Genomic DNA, 17,082 nt, shown 5'->3' with positions numbered 1-17,082 from the left:
ATTGGCATATTGGCATTGCAGAAATAAAATGAATTTACAGTAGCTGAAACAGACATATAAAAATATAATTCTGGATAACATCAGTAGCACTGTAGTGAGATTGAGCTCATTCACAAGTAGTGAGGTGACACTGAGGTTTATTGTACTTATATATCATACCAATATTCTCCCTCTGGGCCATTCTCTGATGCCTGGGGCGTCAAACTGTCCCAGATTCACTGTGTGTGTTCATGGAGTGTGTGCCCCCGACCCATGCTCCTGTCTCTGTGTCCTGTACCAGAGGAACAGGGACACTCATATGTGGAAAGGGTAGTCCCGCAGGTAGCGCAGCATAGGCTTTGGGAGTGGCAGCTGGTTGGGGCAGTTTGCGCGTCTGTTGATGGTGAGGCGCGTCAGGTGCTGCAAAGAAGGGAAGGCCTCTGGTTTGTGCAGGGGGTGCATCAGCTTCAGAGGCACTCCGCTGTCCTTAGCTGTGTTCTTGGCGGGGTCAGATTGTGTTTTGGGATGGATGTCATTAGATGCCTGGCTCTGCGGCGTGTGGCCTGAGCCCATGTAGTGCTGTATGAGGCTGAGAACATCTGGGAAGGACTGCAGGTGAAGCAGGCTGGGGGAAATGGAGTCCAGCCAGAAAGAGCCCCTGCTGTACTCTATGCGTACACTGGTAGGTCCACAACGGGTCTTCACAGACAGGGCCAGCATGTACTGAGGATGACTGCTGTCCCGCATGAGAAACGTGCCTTCAGGCTTTTTTAGGAGAGCTTCCCGAGCTTCACTCGCTGAGATGGAACCCCAGTACCAGCCTGCGACCAGACAGATGGTTTGATATCAGATTTTAGTTTTACATGAATGTAGGTTGTTACTGGAAGGGTTAGGTTTGATTCCTAAATGTCCAAATGTCTACCATATCAAATAAATGATACTTATATGAGACGGAGTCAAAACAAACAGTCAGATGTTGTGTTTTAATGAAATAAAATGTGAAGCCAAAATCAATGAGACTGCCGGTGTACCTGAGGTCTGTAGATACTGGAAGGTGGTGGTGATGCAGCGGAGGTCTTCTGCTGGGTCCCAGGGTGGAGGGGAGGGATGTGGGCAGCATGAACCTCCTCGCTCCTCATGATCGAAAACAGTCACTGCCCGGGCAACCATTTCTGACTGACAGCAGCCCTGTTGACATAAATGTTGGAGCATCAACAAAATAAAAATGTACATGTCAGGTATGAAACAAGATTTTTAGTGCAAGCTTATGTTGTATCCTGTTCCAAAAACTCTCTCGGGTAAACTAAGTTTAATCTCAGTTGTTAAATGTATATTTTGGTTGCACAATTTTGTTTGCGATATCACAATTATTGACTGTCATTGTCCAAAATGAGCTAACAAGCACAAAACCAACCAACCAAACCAACAAAGTAAAACAAAAGAATCTACTAGTAAAAAACAAAACAACCAAAAACATACACAACACACAATTTAAAAACTATAAAAAATAACTAATGAACAGATCTATATAGCTAAAAGCCCAAGACTTGCAGTCTTAAAATCATTCAGGCATTTATTTAATAATGGATTATTTATATATAATTACATTATTTATATATTCATAAGAAATGCTAAAATTAAACAGACTCAACAGATGAACAAACTAATCTAAACTTTAAATAAAAGAAAATCATAAGGCTCGCGACCAGTTTGAGAAAACAGTCCAGGGAATAATCCAGCAGTCTCTCACAGTAAATAATTAATTATCATAGTCGAAAATTCTCAGATGGCGAAAAAGAAAACATTCCTTGTAACTATCTGTAGTCATGAAAAATGAGAAAAACAAATATCCGTGTGTGTTCCCGGTGGTCTGTTGTGAGTGAAGCGGAGTGTGAGCTCTTTATTCAGTAAACTGCAGGACAGAAAACACATCAGCTCAGTTTGGACTGACGGAGGTTCCAGGAATCGGTTTCCGAGAAAGGTTTCGTGTTTCAGCGCCCGCAGTGACAGACAAGTTGCTGCCAGCAGCTTCCCTGCGCTCCGTCCACACACACACACACACACACACACTCTCTGTCAACACACATCACTTCCTGCACGGCTTTCAAAATAAGATGCAAGGATGTTGCTTTAAATAGGCAACTTTTTGTGAAGAAAAGGAGTCACTCGTTCCCCATCATGCTTTGAACAATAACCTTTCAGCCAGTGCTTATTTCTTGTTATATTATCATGAAGAAAAAATACCTGTGTGGTATAATCAAATCAACTATAGTATAGTTGATTTGTTGGAAATTAACAGACCCGGATCATGTTAGAAGTCAGTATGCCTTGTCAAAGTCAAGGTTCATCATCACCCACCCCACAGTTCCCATGTACAACGATTGTAAAACACACACAACTAATTGCTGGCCTGCATGACTTTAGGATATCACACACACACACACACACACACACACACACACACACACACACACACACACACACAGTCAGAGAGATAGAGAGAGAAATGAGGACACAAACACTAGAAAATAAAGAAAATATTTTATTGTAGGACCATGTAAAACAACAGCCTTCAGCTGAGTGCAGTCAAACCTTGCTCAGGTGACTGAAGAAGGCAAAGGCAACTGTAAATGTGATGTGGATGAATTTGCATGTGGTGATGAGTGAACTATGGGCACAGCATAGGCTGCCTATATCTAGGCAACATAAAGAGAATCCACCCTAAAACAGAAATCACATAGCCATTTCCCAATGATTGTGAATAGCTGAATCAGTATTAGCGAAGGGATCAAATAAATGAAACAACTATAATAATTTCCTGAAGTGAAGAGCAGAGTAAGGAGAAGGCAAATCAGATGGGAAATGTTGCTTTCAACTTACAGTAACAGTGATTGGCAAATGTAAATCAACATGACTGTGATATATAAAAATCATTTTAACCCTTTAACATCTGAAGTCTCCGCTGGTTGCCTGGCAACCTCACAGGCACAACAAGACTCCAGGAATTCCCTACGTTCCCCCAAAAATAGTCCGGCACATAACCCCCTGTAACACTGCAAGTTGTTGTTTTTACATTTATTTTACAATATTATTATTTGTATGGATTAAACATACGAGCTATAAGATGTTAGTTAGCGAGCTTTAGAAGTGCTGGTAGGTAGATTTTGTTACCTTTGGACAGAGCCAGGCTAGCTGTTTCCAGTATTTATGCTAAGCTAAGCTAACCACCTGCTGACTATAGCTTATTATTGAACCAATCTTAGAGATCTTAGAGTAGTATCAATCTTCTCATCTAACTCTGAGCAAGACAGCAAATAACTGTATTTCCCCAAATGTCATATTTTTTCATATTATAATTATCTTCCTTAAAATACTGACACTTTATCTTGACTTTAACACGTTTTCATGTACAATGAAATTGAATTTTGATAAACCAAAAGATGTGTCCACATATCAGCCAATCACCCTGGTTAGACTCAAACTACCAACAGTGCTCTTGTAAACAAAGTAGCTCCGTAAGTGTATTTTTAAGATAATTTAGAGTCTTAGCTATCACTTTCATAAACATTTTCACATTCATGAACTTTCTTTCACTGCAGGAAAATATATCTGATTTCTGCTTTATGGTGGATCTATTTTTCCCCCTTTTCAGTGTGAAATGTATGTCTGTAAAGTAAAGAAATGGCTAGAAGCTAAAAGTCAAATAGCAAGTCAATTCATAGATATCGTGTGGGTTTGCTTGTGTATAATGTCTTATGTGTGTGTATAATGTCTAACTTTCTTCCCCGTTCTCCCCTTCACCCTTGATGAGGCGTTTGTTGCCCCTCTTCCCTCCTGGTCCGCGGGGCTTGGCAAAGGCCTGCTTTAAGGTGTGCTCCATCGGGTGGACCTCCTCATACAGGAAGTCTTCTGTCAGGCCGTCGCCATTGTCTATCTCCATCTACACACACAGAATAACACTCAGAAAATAATGGCTACTCTTTTCAATATGATGACCACTGAACTACAACATTCATTATTATCATAATCGATAACCTTCAATAGTTCATAAATAAATTATGGTGACCTTGTTCACTGTTTATTATTTTATTTGTGGGCGATTTGGGTGACCTGTACCTTTTTGGTGACCTCCAGCTGGTATTCTCTCTCCACCTCATCCAGTAGCCTGTTCTTACAGCTGGAATACAACATCCGTTCCTTGATACTACAGCTGTACCCAGGCATCGAATATATGAACACTGGAAGACATATGATGTTGTCACTTAAGCAGCAGATATTTGTTAATTCACTGGATCAGATTATTAGCTGTTAAAAGCTCTTTACTTTAGATAAATCAGAATTTCTGTATACTTCCCATGGAGCTCCCTCCAGTGTCATGAAAATAGAAAGCAAAATGACAGAACTATAGTGAGACTGTGAACTGACCCAGCGCCTCCTGCCGCTGGCCCTGGTGGGAATGTTTGAAGATGAAGAAGTGGTATCTGGGAGAATCTGTGGGAACCCTGTAGGGAAGCTCATGGGTCTCTGTAGGTTTGGTGTGAACCAGCTCAATGGTCTCTTTCTCTACATCCAGCCGCTGCAACACAACATATACAAACAAGCTTTGTTCAGGGGTCAAGTCAGGCACAGCTAATTTTACTGACAAACACTGATACACAGTTTATTTCAAAAATAGACAGCTTGTTTTTTTTGTACAGGGAATATGTTAAATGTTGCACGCTATGTAATTAGTAATAAAGGTTTTCTGTCCGGGCTCACCAGCTGTATGTAGTTGATGCGTCTCTGCTTGAGTTGGTGCAGAGCTCGTTTGGCCTCTTCTTGTAGCGGGAATGCAAGACCTTGAAGAGTCTGTGCCCTTTTGTCTAAGCCAAACTCCATTGTAACCTGCAGGATAAAAACAAAGCCCCCCAAAAACATAGAAAACTCAGTGCTGATATGTCCGAACACATGACAGAAAATGAAATGCCAGTCAAAAAGACTGTAACAAACCCTCGCTCGTGCTGTTGGAGTCCCAATTCGTCTATGTTCATCCTGTGGACATAAGAGACAGTTTTAAAATCTGTCCTCCTCTCTCTTCTTCATGCAGACACAGCTGAATTTGTATTAGAAGGAAAATCTACATACCCATACAACCTTATCCTGCAGGAAAGCATACAAGGTTGAGTACACGTAATGTACATAACACATTAAATATGCGTTTCATGTTATAGTACAGTGACAGTGTATTGTTTAAACTTTACCTCTGTGACTTTAATTCGTTGTAATTCCTGCTCTGCTGCTGTGAGTGGAGCCGGGCAGGAGCAGGAGGACATTTGTCGCAGGTATCCCTGGAAGCACAGGTCATCCTGCAAACAGGCACACAAATAGGGTGTTTACTTCAATCACCAGCAGTTGAAGATTTGCTGATGTCATGCTGGAGGGATTTTACTAACCTCCACTGTGCCAAACATTTCATCTTTAATGTGACCTCCTCCAAACTCTTTCTTCAGTGTGGCACGGGTGGCTGCATACACCATCTTCTGCCTCACCTGACGGGTGCCGGGACAGACAGGAGGATATAATGAACGTTAACCGTGGTTATTATGGTTTCTGATTTTGTATAAGTTTGGATTTCTATATTCTGGTCTTGGTTTCAGAATTTTTTTGTGTGTTGAGTGAGGGTTTGGTAGTTTTTAAAGCCCCCTGAACTCAAAAATGTGTTTTGCTTATTGTTACTTCATTTGGATGTTTGAGCTTCACTGTGCAGAAAGTGCAGCGTTTGACACTAGAAGACATCCATTTTTTTTACATCCATCTGCTGAAGGGGGAAAGTTTCTCTGTGCTCGCCTTAAATATGATTTTAAGACGTCCAATATCCAGTCTGCAACTTATGTAGTGTGATGTGGAAACCTGAAACCTCCAGGTCATACACTGAGAATTTCACTGAAGTAGGAGACATCTTGTGTCCAGAAGTTAAACTTCTGAATTGAACAATATTTGCATGTTCATGGATTCTGTGTTTTTCAATGAGGGAGAAGAAGTAGATAGAATTTCAATAATTTTGAACTAGTTATTTGAACTTTTTGTGGAAAAACTATATCAGACACACATTATTATTTAAAGTGGCGTACTTTTACATGCCTTAAAACTTGATTGTTTACTCATAGACAAAATGGTGTTTTGTATTGTACATGCTTTGTTTCAGTTGAGTTTTTATTTAGTTTCTGATCTGTTTTAGTAATTTTTTGTAGGTTTAAAGGTGGAATGACATAACTACCGAACACATATGGCGAAAGTGTTTAAGGCAGGTCCTGTGTAATACCATATAAACAATAAATCATACAGCCTTTTTTAAAATGTAAGTATTTTTTCAATTGTGGTTATTGTTACTATTTTTCAATAATAACGATGACAATCTCAGCCTAAACCTGTGTTTACATTATTTTTGCCTTCAGACATGTAGTTTTTGTTTTATTTTTAAATGCAATAATTTTGGTTGCAGACTTTGAATACATTTGAAAGTACAGCTGATCAGTGACAACACGTCAATCAGCCGCTCCAGACATACTGGCGATTGGTCAGGTGACCAGGCGATGAAGAGCCACTCGTGTCCCTGTGCATTCTGGGAGTCCAGACGGTAGAGGATGTAGCAGGGTTCCTGAGGCGTGAGCAGAGGAAGCAGGAACTGATCGTAGTCCTTGTCCCAGCTCTGTGCTGGCTCTCTGTATGAATCTAGCACCAGCTCCTCTGAAGACAAAAAAACGTGTATCAGCAAACTCATCTCAGGATTTAGAACAAGTCAACTGAAAGCTCACTTGTGTCAAATCTTTCCGAATACAAGAAACATCTCATGTTTACCATTCCTGATGACTATCTTCATTATTCTGATGGCACCTCCCCTCGCTCGGGCCAGAAACTCTTTCAGCTCAGATGTTGCTAAAGTAACCAGATATAAGACAGACAAGTCAAAACTGAGGATGGGGGGTTGAAAGCAAGTGAGACAGAGTTGGGTAGGTAAGAACCTGAGACTCCACTTCAGGGAGAAAATTTGTTCCGCTGCCAGATAGTCACACCATCACCTAAAGTGACTCAGACAGGAAACATATGTACCAAAGAACCACTGAGAAATTTGAGTCTGAGGGATAAAACAACGTCATTCTTCCCCAGTTTTCAAACCCATGAATGGAAGTTTGGTACTGAAAACTAGATTTAGCTTTTTATTGTACTCCCTCCTTCTCTCTCACCATGGTTACCAAACACAGCGGTCTCATAAATGATGTAAGATCAGGTGAGAAAGGTGAGAGAGGTACGCTTCTGCCAACCCGTCCACCTACGCTCCAATTACCAAATGCCATAACACACGTACTGTATATACGTAGCTCTTAAACTATCCATAAACGCCTGTAGGAGCTAAAAATCACGATTACTTGTGTCACAACACAGAAGACATTTTAATTGGGAATCACTTGTATACAGGCTTACGATCTGTAGCCTTTACACATCTGCACCCTTGCACTATTGTATTCTTATTTACAATTTACAGAAACAGTTGACTTGTATAGACACTGTATGTTGTTGGTCATTATTGTTTTTTATACATATTTACTACGCATCTATTTTTCACCTACTTGTATATACATAATAGTTCTATGTTTATTCTTTGTTCAGCTTGTTGGTTTTGGTTTAACTGTATGTCTACTTCTATCTTCCTGTAAATTGTTCTTAAAACTGGAGTTTATTTGTATGTGTGCACATACTTGGCCAATAAAGTTGATTCTGATTCTTTACAGTCCACAATTATGTATATCCACAACGGTTTTACCAAGAGAATGAAGTTAAGGGACCACTTTAAGATGATCTTACAAGCCCTCTTTTTTTTTAGGATATTATCAGAGAGATTGTGAGGATACATTTACATGCCATGGCACAGCTCAAAAGCTAAAAAGAAAATTAAAAAAGTAACTAAACTGAATTTTGAGAAAACTATACTAATACACAAAAACACCCTGCTTTAAGAAAATGTACAGAATTTTCCTTTAAAAAACGAACTTACCGTTAATTCCAGTTTGGTGTGACATCTTTTGGCAGTCAGTTTTCACAGCTTCACACTCTTCTCATGCAAGAAGGACCAAGTGTCTGTGTCCTCGATCTTCTTGCTCAGCAGGTGAGCTGCTTCTACACTGATGGCAGACAGATGGACCCACGCGCACCAGTGATATGAACGCCTTGAGAGTGACTCTGGAGATTCCTAACACTTGAAATACAATCTGCGGAACTGTGGCTGATGAGTAATAACGTGCCTGTCAGTGGATATGCCACCCTAACCACTGATCTAAAACTCTTTGCGTATCGATGACCACAACTTCAAAAGTCTCTGTGGGGGAGCCTCTCCCAAGTCACATACTGTCCTGTACTGTACTGTGCGTGTGAAGGGGGAAACCAGGCTATGTAGAAAATCCACCACTCATGACATCAGTGGTCAGTACAGTGTTTTCAGATGCTGTCAGCGCGCCACATGTAACAACATTTTATCACTCATTCACATAGAGTGGCCGGTCAGCTCACGCAGACGCGACTGCATGATCTCAAATTCCAGCCACCTGGTCACAGAAATGTGACACCAAGCAAGAATCTGACTGCTTTGTCCAATGGACCAAGAATGGGGTCTCATATATTTTGAGAGAATAGGGAAGGTACCTCTGCACGCTATTAGGTAAAGAGCTCCAGGTGACTTGTGTGTACACTAGATGAGTTGGCTCCTGTACAGTCAGTACTAATGGATCCATTACTGGAAAACAAAAACATAAACTCATTAAGGTAACACACACACACACAGAGTAGAGTGATCAGGGTGAAAAATGTAAGAATGGGAGAGCCAAATACTATCACACCTCATTTCTCTGTCTCTCCTTCCACACACGCAGAGGTATGTGAGAGAAAGATAAGTGTGTACCTGTGAGGTTACCTGTGATGGGATCATACATTATTCACTCAGTGGTGAGTACACAACCCAAGCATCTATATATAATTCAACAGAACCCCCCTCCCCTTACTTCAGGAAGACACACTTTATGTGCACAAAAAAAAAAAGAACAACAAAAACACCCATTCATCAAATTGATTAAAACTGCCTGGGCTTCTCTCACGCTTCACAGATTGGTTTACTCACTGAGTGAACTTCTGTTTGCATCAGTTAAGTCAGCTCATGTAAGTGTCACTGTTGTGACAACCACCAATATACAAATTCTATAATTATCTAAAAAAGACACATTTATAAAGACAGTATTATTCACTGTGTTTAAGGTTGTAAATATTCACATACAATGGGCAACTTGTAGAATCTTATTAATATCAACCAATCTGTCAATTTCAATCATTTTTGTATTGAAGAAATTGTGAAAAATCTAAATTTTCTTAGTAAATGTGCCCACTTATTGGTACTGTTTAAAGCTGAAACAATCAATTGATGAGTCAATCGACAGAAACTAATTAATTAATAGTTTGTCATTTTTCAAGCAAAAATGACCAAACTTACTAACCTAATAACACAACCTAGTTACAGCTTCTGAACTGTGAGGATTTGCTGCTTTTCTTTGTCTGCTATAGTAAACTAAATATCTTTGGGTTTTAGACTGTCGGTCGGACGAAACAAGGGATAGAAAGAAGTCACGTTGGGCTTCAGGAAATTGTGATTCACATTTTTCACCATTCTCTGACATTTTATAAATCAAACGATTAATTGAAAAAAGTACCTGTCAGATTTTCAGTAATGAAAATAATCATTAGCTAGAGCCCTAGTACTGTACATCAAGATTTATCTGATGTATGATAAAAGTAAGGATGTCAAAAAAAGGAAAAAAAAACAGTAGTTCTTATTTTCATCTAAAACTGTTTATTATCAAATATTTAAACAATAAAAACACTGATTATTAATCAGTTAAATTATACATGTATATCAAGATATAGGGTAAAATATTAATGTAATGTACCTGAATTGTGTAAAAAACTACTTTTAACAGGAGGTATGTGGGATTTTGTCACAGCTGCATCAGTTTAAAAAAATACTGCAGGTAAAAAGTTTAATGTAAAGTATTAAAAAATGTTTTTTTCTCCGATAATTAATAATCATTAGTTCCATGAGGTTCTTATCAGGACAAGAAGGGCAGTCCAACACATGACGGTATCCCACATCACTGTGATGTGTTTAGAGGACTCACTTTGGCAACATCCCTCTATGAGTCATCAACACACGGGAGCCAAAATGTCTGTTAAGAGTAGAGAAGAAGAAATTACGAATGAGCACTCTGTTCACAGCAGATTGTCCAGCAGCTACTGTACATGAGATGTGTCTGATCTCACCATGTTAGTGCAGGCACTAGCAAACGTCATGTATCTGGGGTTAAACTGCAGAGTGTTGATGGGTCCTGGATGTTTCCCATCCAGCACAGCCACCTTCATCCCACTCTCAGTGCTCCAAACATGGACTCTCCCATCCTCTGAGCCTGCACGACAAGACACATTTCAACACAGATCTTACAGGAAGAGATCAAAACATAACACGGAGGTGTTTAGGCTCACCAATCATGACAAACTGCGAGTCGGGAGTGAAGCAGGCCTCCAGGGAGACGCCTTTACTGTTGTTGTAGCCCTTAATTTGACCAAAGATAGGAAACACCTTCAAGTAATTGTACTAATATACAGACAGATGTTTTTCAGTAAGTTTGTGGCAAGGTATATGTCTCTTACAGAAAAAGTGTGCAGCACAGATCCATTGAAAGCATTCAGGACGCGAATCATCCCTCCATTGGTGGAGATGAGAATCTGTTTCCCATCGTTACTGAATTTGAGTCCAGTCCAGTCACAGGCACGATTAAACCTCATCTCAAAGGAGGCAAAGGGACCCTTTTCACAGAAAGATTAAATACAGTATAACAGAAAACAATGAAGGTCAACTCCCCCGTCCATACAAGCATACTCATGCAAACCACTAACACACTGATTTGCATTTTACCTTGTCAAAAGCACGGAGGTCGTATAATTTAATGGCCTGTGATTCCACCCCTGCAGCAAATATCAGCCCATCAGGGTCAAAGGAACATACAGGTTTCCCCAGTGGATTAGTCAAACCCTGAAACACAAACATACACACAAATACATACAAAGAAGAAGAGGGAGAAGTCTGGATTTTACCACCATATTTCAGCCTTCCTAATTAATGACTGGTGTTTGTGTCATATTAATGTCTCTCCTTTCATTTAGTCTTTGTTTACAGTATAATATTTTACAATATTGTGTTTTAGCTACTGTGTGTTGGTCCAGTTTTACATCTGAGAGGTAAGATCCAAGTGTAGCAGTGGTTCCTAAAGCAGGTCTGGGGACACCCAGTGGTCACAGGACAAAAGCTTATTAAAAGGGGGTTTGGTGACTTCTGATATACAGCACCTTGATGTGCAGTAATCTGGGAAGTCCTGATCTAAAGCGCTAACAGCTATAGCAGTAGCCATAATTACACATTTGAGTAAGAGAACAGAGGAAGTGTCATTTTCCAGCCTGTTCACAGACTACTCACTTGACAGTTTGGAGAGCGCAGGTCCCAGATCCGGATTGTCTTATCCAGCGAGCCTGAGATAAACGTATCATCCACTGGTGACATGGAGAGAGCAACAACTCTGAAATAAAGGTCACAGAAGAAACAAATTTACTTTAACCGTTAAGGACTACACCATCATTTTAGAAAAGGTAAAATAAGACAAGAAAAGACCAGATAAGACAAAGTGAAACTTAATGATGCCTGTGGAGAACTGGGTAGCTGGCTGATGTAAAAGAGGTAAATATTCTATTTATAATAGTCTTTATGCTGAAATGCATTTTAAGAATACAACTTTATTTGTGTATTTGTAAAACATTGAGTGTAAATGTGAACATATATTTTTCCATATTTTTATCAGCATATTAGGATAAGATAGGTAATAGAAATAAAGAAATATTCAACTTTTAAGGTTTACATCCACGAACATTACACTACATTTCTATCCTGATCCAGGTGGGTGCTTTTTATTCACCTTGCAGTGTGACCTGGGAAATATCGAATGTACTTGTTGTCAGTGAGTGACAGGTATCGGATGGTATCTACAAGACACAAAACCACACTTCAGTTTCCAAAACAGAGTATAACACATTTATTTAAATTCTATTTTATATCTTGTTTGGTGCTTTGCACCAACAGCTGACGTTATTACCATCCAGTTTGTTGGAGCTGTAGACCACTGTCTGGGTATCTCCATGTGTGTAGCGGATGAGGTCTACTCCATACTTCTTGCTGAACAGGGTCCTTTGTGGTCTGAGAAAGGACAGAATATTTAAACCTGTCAATCATTTGATCACCTGCACTGCCATCTTTCCAAAACACTTTCACAGAGAGCAGTTTAGATATGGAAACTGGTGTTTATTTTCATATATTTTGGGCATAAATGCATTCCAATGTGAGTTTAGCCATAAAGTTAAATACACAGTTACCACTTGTCTTTTATGTAATAATATTGGCCACTTACTTTCCTTCCCGGATGTCATATAACACAATGCAGTCGTCGTCGCTGCTTGATATTGCATTTTCGCCATTTGGGCTGAAGTCCACACAGTTGACTTTCTGGGAATTTTCTTGATATGTCCTGGCGACCCTGAAACTTCGTAACACGCTGTCTGTGATCTTCATGTCTGCAGCGAATAAAAAAAACAATATATATATATATATATACAGATCCCTCCTTTTTCTGGTTTAATGAAGCCTGTGAGTCATTACGACTGTTTGGCTGGTCGAGCAATGCATGAAGTAATATCATTTAAGACCCTGAAAGCCAAATAAATGCTCACATTTTCAGAAAAACAACAATTAAAAAAAAATGCTGTGTGACATGCAACCATTGAGCAACTTGGAGTAACGACGATACACTCGGTTTGAATCTCATTATCTACCAGGTGGGCGGTGTTTTCCAATCACCATTACATTCAGTGGCTTCAACAGATCTGGCAGTGGCGGGGAAAGAAACGAGCACACCGAGTACCAGAAAAAGGAAATGACGACACACTACGACAGGAAAATGTTGCCCCATGCATAATCCACTGCTGTTGATGTACATCTGGTACTGAAGGTAGTGCGGTAGGAAGTGCGGTTTTTGGAGCGACTTCACAAATATGTTATGCGAGCAAAAAATTCAGGTAATTTTATGTGACGTTTAATCCAGTCTCTAACAACCACAAGTCAAAAAATGGCACTAATTTGACTGAACGAATTAGGTGTCTCCAAAATCACGAGTACAACTCTATGGTACAACTATTAAAATGTAGGATTTGTGTATTTTCTTGCTTTTTTTTTTATTATTGTGCGGAAAATATTTGTTCGTTTTTATTCTGAAAGGTGCGGCCCGGAAGTTGTTTAACGCGCCGTTGAAACAACTTCCGCGTTTCCTCTGGAGTATATTTTTGTATCTCCAAGGTAATGGGAACTGTCTAGCAGCACTTCACAATGAACAGCTGTAGAAGAATTGCCTGTCGTGAGTGGAAATCCGGCCTGAACATCGTCTTTTCTCGGGGCAAACCACGGACAAATTGCCGCCGGTGCTCGGAGGCAGCACCGGCCCTCAGCCGGAGCCAGGCCACCGCCGCTAAACACGCTCCGGGCTCCGACACGGGAGAGAAACCCCGGCTGAGAGCGATCGACCTGGCACGGAAGGTCCAGCAGGAGAGGGCGAAGCCACAGGCGGCAGAGCCGGAGAAGCTGTCCGGCCAGCATAATAGGGTGACGGAGCTGAAGCGGTTCAGTCTGCAGCTACAAAACGTTCATCCTAACGTGCTGGCCAAACACCTCCACAGAGGCGTGCTGTACCAGGATAAAGATGTGGTTGTGATCAACAAACCTTATGGTGTTCCTGTCCGAGGTAAGCCAACAGGAGCTGACTGAAGACAGCTATTGATTTACACTGATTTAACACCAATGTAAAATAGTTTGTGTTACACATTTGAATCGATGTGTGCGAGTTGAAGAAAACATTTCTTTAGAGCTGAAACGATTAGTTGATTAATCAGTTATTCAGTTGACAGGAACATTGTCGATTGTTTGTCATTTTTTAAGTAAAATGCCACCAATTCTCTGGTTCCAGCTTCATAAATGTCAGGATTACCCGCATTTCTGGGTTTTAGGAATGCAGCTGACAATTATTTTCTGTTGGTCATCTTTTTGATTAAATGTAAAAACAAATTGCCCGTCACAAGCTCTGGGACCCAAATTGATATCTTCAAATGTCATGTTTTGTCCAACAACTCAGATATTCAACTTATGATATACAACATAGAAAAGTAGCAAATCAACACATTTGATAAGCCAAAACCAGCAAATATTTGTCATTTTTGTTTAAGTAAATGACTTAAAGGATCAATTATTAAAAAAAACATTCTGTTGACGCCAAAATAAATTGAATACTTTTTATGTTTTGGACTCTTGGTTGGACAAAACCAGCAATTTTAAGTTGTCACCTTGACTCTGGGGAATTGTGATGGGCATTTTTCACTATTTTTTAACATTTTATAGACCAAAAGATTATTCTGCAGATGAATGAATAATGAACAAAATCTTAAATTGCAGACATACATTTCTTTTTGTACATCTGCCAACATACTGTATGTGCCCACACTGATGTTTATATTATATTGGCCAATATGCTGATATATTGGTAGGTCACTATTCCAACGATGGTAACTACATACATTGTACTTTTGCAATATCCGTATTGGCATAGGCTGCAACTACAACAGACATTTTTGGATATTGGCAGAAATCATTCTGAAGTTGGAGTACCCGGACCAGAATACATGTACATTTGTTGTTGTTGCTGTGTCTCAGATGACTCTGGGGTCACATCCATCTCCTCGGTGCTTCCTGTTCTCTCCAAAATGATGGCTGGGCTGAAGATCAAGTCTGGTTCTCAGCTGCTCCCCTGTCTGGGACTGGAGAAGGACATATCAGGAGCTCTCCTGCTGGCCAGGAGTGAAGAAGTAGCAGAGCACGTACTCAGCCTTAACAGAAATAACCAAGTGCAGAGGAAGTTCTGGTAAGATACAGTATGGGGGCAGTAGAATTTATATAAAACCAAAAAAAAAGGACTGAAAGCTTGTGCGTCCTTTTTGTCACTCGACATGCTACAGTTAACATGAAGACGTTTGTCAAGTCTTTGACGTATTCACTTTTCCTCCTCAGGGTCATCACAGTTGGTGTGCCTGTGCCATCCGAAGGAGTGATTGACATTCCCATCATAGAGAGAGAGGTCACAGGCTCTCAGCCACACTACAAGGTGCCTCTTCTTCCGGGGTTCTGATGCTGTAATAATTAATTATATAAATTCATTCCAGATTTGATCATTAATTGCTGTAGTCATTAGTAAAAATAGCAAACATGTACTGGTTTTAGCTCCACAAAGAGTTGCTTTCTTTTCTGTGGTTCATGTTATATTTCATGTTAAATACTTTGGGTTTTTTAGCTGTTGAGTTGTTAATCTGTATGGGCTATTTACAGTTGCTTGAAGTAAATTATTGGTCTATGATTAAAACAATGATTGATTTAGGTGTTTTTGTAGAACCAGTCGTGTCGTTCCTCTAATGTCATAACTACTTTTTTAAATTTCAGATGGCTCTAAGTCCCCTTTTCAGAATGAATGATGCCGGCGATGGTGTGACCAAAGTCCGCGCCCATCGGCAGGCCCATCCTGCAGTGACCAGGTACAGAGTCTTAGACAGCAGCAGTGGTTGCAGCCTTGTGGAGCTCCAGCCTTTAACTGGTAAGACGACTCTGCTTTTTATTTTTGGGAACTTGAAATAACCGCCAAGTGAGTTTGTTAAATTTCTTTTTAAGAAGTCTAGACACATTTTCTACTTGTCTGTTTTCGTGTATCCACAGGAGTGAAGCACCAGATGAGGGTTCACATGGCATTTGCTCTGACATGCCCCATTCTTGGTGACCACAAATATTCCCACTGGAGCAAACTGGCACCTCAGGTAAAACATGTTTACAGCTTCACATGAGTCTGGAAGTATTAAATAGTTGTACATAAAGAAGGTGGCAGCCTCACTAGCTTAGCTCCAGTTAATGTAACGTTAACTGTCACACTATGGGCTGAGGATTGCTTGCCTGAGCCAACCAGCATCTTGTACTTTCATCTCCCTCCCACATAGCAAACATAACACCACAGTTTAAGGTTGTGGTCTTTAGAAAACCAGCAACTTACCAATCTTCAAACCTACCCTATTAGCATCCAAAACAGCACCTTTTTAAATCTGCTGGATCATGCTTTAATTCAGTAACATGTTAAGTGTGGAAAAGGAGTTTGATGCTTGCACTCGGGTATATTATTAAACATATACAAATGGGAAAGGAGGACCGACATTTCTGCAAGAGCTCAGTTTGTTTTTCTGTCATTAAGTATCTGCTTTCTTATATAAAAAAAAATCATAAATTCCTTCATTTTTGTGCACAGAAATTACCGGAACGTGTGCTGGGAAAGCTTGGACTGGAACAGAGCAAGATCCGGTATCTTCCTCTTCATTTGCTCGCTCAACAGTTGATACTGCCAGGAACCAGTCAGGCCGACATCAGTGTGTCCTGCCCCCTGCCTAAATACTTCATACAAACATTAAATCGACTGCAATTAACTCTTCCTGATAAGAAGGACTATGAATAATCACCTCTTTGCTTTTTTGTAAATCCTTTGCAATCCAACAGATGTCTCTGTTGCGAAGGATTTCAGACTGCTACATGGGGGAATTTTTTATTTTTTTTACCATTTAAGTTAAATGGGAAATTAAATTATATCAAGCTGGGTTATTGTGAGGTTATGTAAAATGATCAAACGCAGAAGAGATTGTGTAGGAAAACGACTGTGCCATACAACTTATTTTAGTTAATAAAGAAATGGAACTGAATTGTATCAACTATTTTTCCTCAATGTAGTTCATCCAAATGTACATGTTATTTCATGGTTATTTCAACTTTTTTTTTTAATATATAAAAAGGCCCACAACTAATCCTTATTTCAAATGTCGACAGAGTTGCATTTCCAGACAACACAGCGCTAAATG

General features: G+C 40.0%; 2 protein-coding genes across 5 annotated transcripts; one reads left to right on the top strand and one right to left on the bottom strand.

Moving 5' to 3' along the window:
- Positions 1-3,751: 3,751 nt before the first annotated feature.
- On the bottom strand, positions 3,752-12,968 carry LOC122884350 (WD repeat-containing protein 82-like). 3 transcript variants are annotated; one of them, XM_044214182.1, is made up of 17 exons: positions 12,510-12,672; positions 12,198-12,298; positions 12,021-12,087; positions 11,528-11,627; positions 10,970-11,086; positions 10,705-10,860; positions 10,537-10,606; positions 10,318-10,460; positions 6,527-6,700; positions 5,412-5,507; positions 5,220-5,324; positions 5,104-5,118; positions 4,969-5,010; positions 4,738-4,863; positions 4,405-4,555; positions 4,096-4,217; positions 3,752-3,919 (listed from the first exon to the last, which is right to left on the bottom strand). In XM_044214182.1, the coding sequence occupies exons 1-17, from the start codon at positions 12,668-12,670 to the stop codon at positions 3,752-3,754; spliced, it is 1,914 nt and encodes a 637-aa protein (XP_044070117.1). In that variant the 5' UTR covers positions 12,671-12,672. The 3 variants fall into 3 exon arrangements, with proteins under 3 accessions (XP_044070117.1, XP_044070099.1, XP_044070108.1); XM_044214164.1 differs by lacking the exons at positions 3,752-3,919; positions 4,096-4,217; positions 4,405-4,555; ... (4 more) ...; positions 5,412-5,507; positions 6,527-6,700 and adding exons at positions 9,834-10,223; positions 12,829-12,968; XM_044214173.1 differs by lacking the exons at positions 3,752-3,919; positions 4,096-4,217; positions 4,405-4,555; ... (4 more) ...; positions 5,412-5,507; positions 6,527-6,700 and adding an exon at positions 9,834-10,223 and having other exon boundaries at positions 12,510-12,898.
- A 92-nt stretch (positions 12,969-13,060) lies between these two features.
- On the top strand, positions 13,061-16,926 carry LOC122884339 (mitochondrial RNA pseudouridine synthase rpusd4-like). Of its 2 annotated transcripts, XM_044214151.1 has the most exons (7): positions 13,061-13,173; positions 13,373-13,892; positions 14,855-15,062; positions 15,209-15,302; positions 15,635-15,785; positions 15,905-16,002; positions 16,482-16,926. In XM_044214151.1, exons 2-7 carry the CDS (start codon positions 13,481-13,483, stop codon positions 16,683-16,685), a joined length of 1,167 nt encoding a protein of 388 aa, XP_044070086.1. In that variant the 5' UTR covers positions 13,061-13,173; positions 13,373-13,480; the 3' UTR covers positions 16,686-16,926. The 2 variants fall into 2 exon arrangements, with proteins under 2 accessions (XP_044070086.1, XP_044070078.1); XM_044214143.1 differs by lacking the exon at positions 13,061-13,173 and having other exon boundaries at positions 13,241-13,892.
- Positions 16,927-17,082: the final 156 nt, after the last annotated feature.

The sequence above is a fragment of the Siniperca chuatsi genome, linkage group LG2, assembly GCF_020085105.1.
Source record: "Siniperca chuatsi isolate FFG_IHB_CAS linkage group LG2, ASM2008510v1, whole genome shotgun sequence".
Taxonomy (NCBI): Eukaryota; Metazoa; Chordata; class Actinopteri; order Centrarchiformes; family Sinipercidae; genus Siniperca; species Siniperca chuatsi.
This window is presented reverse-complemented; position numbering and strand designations above follow the sequence as displayed.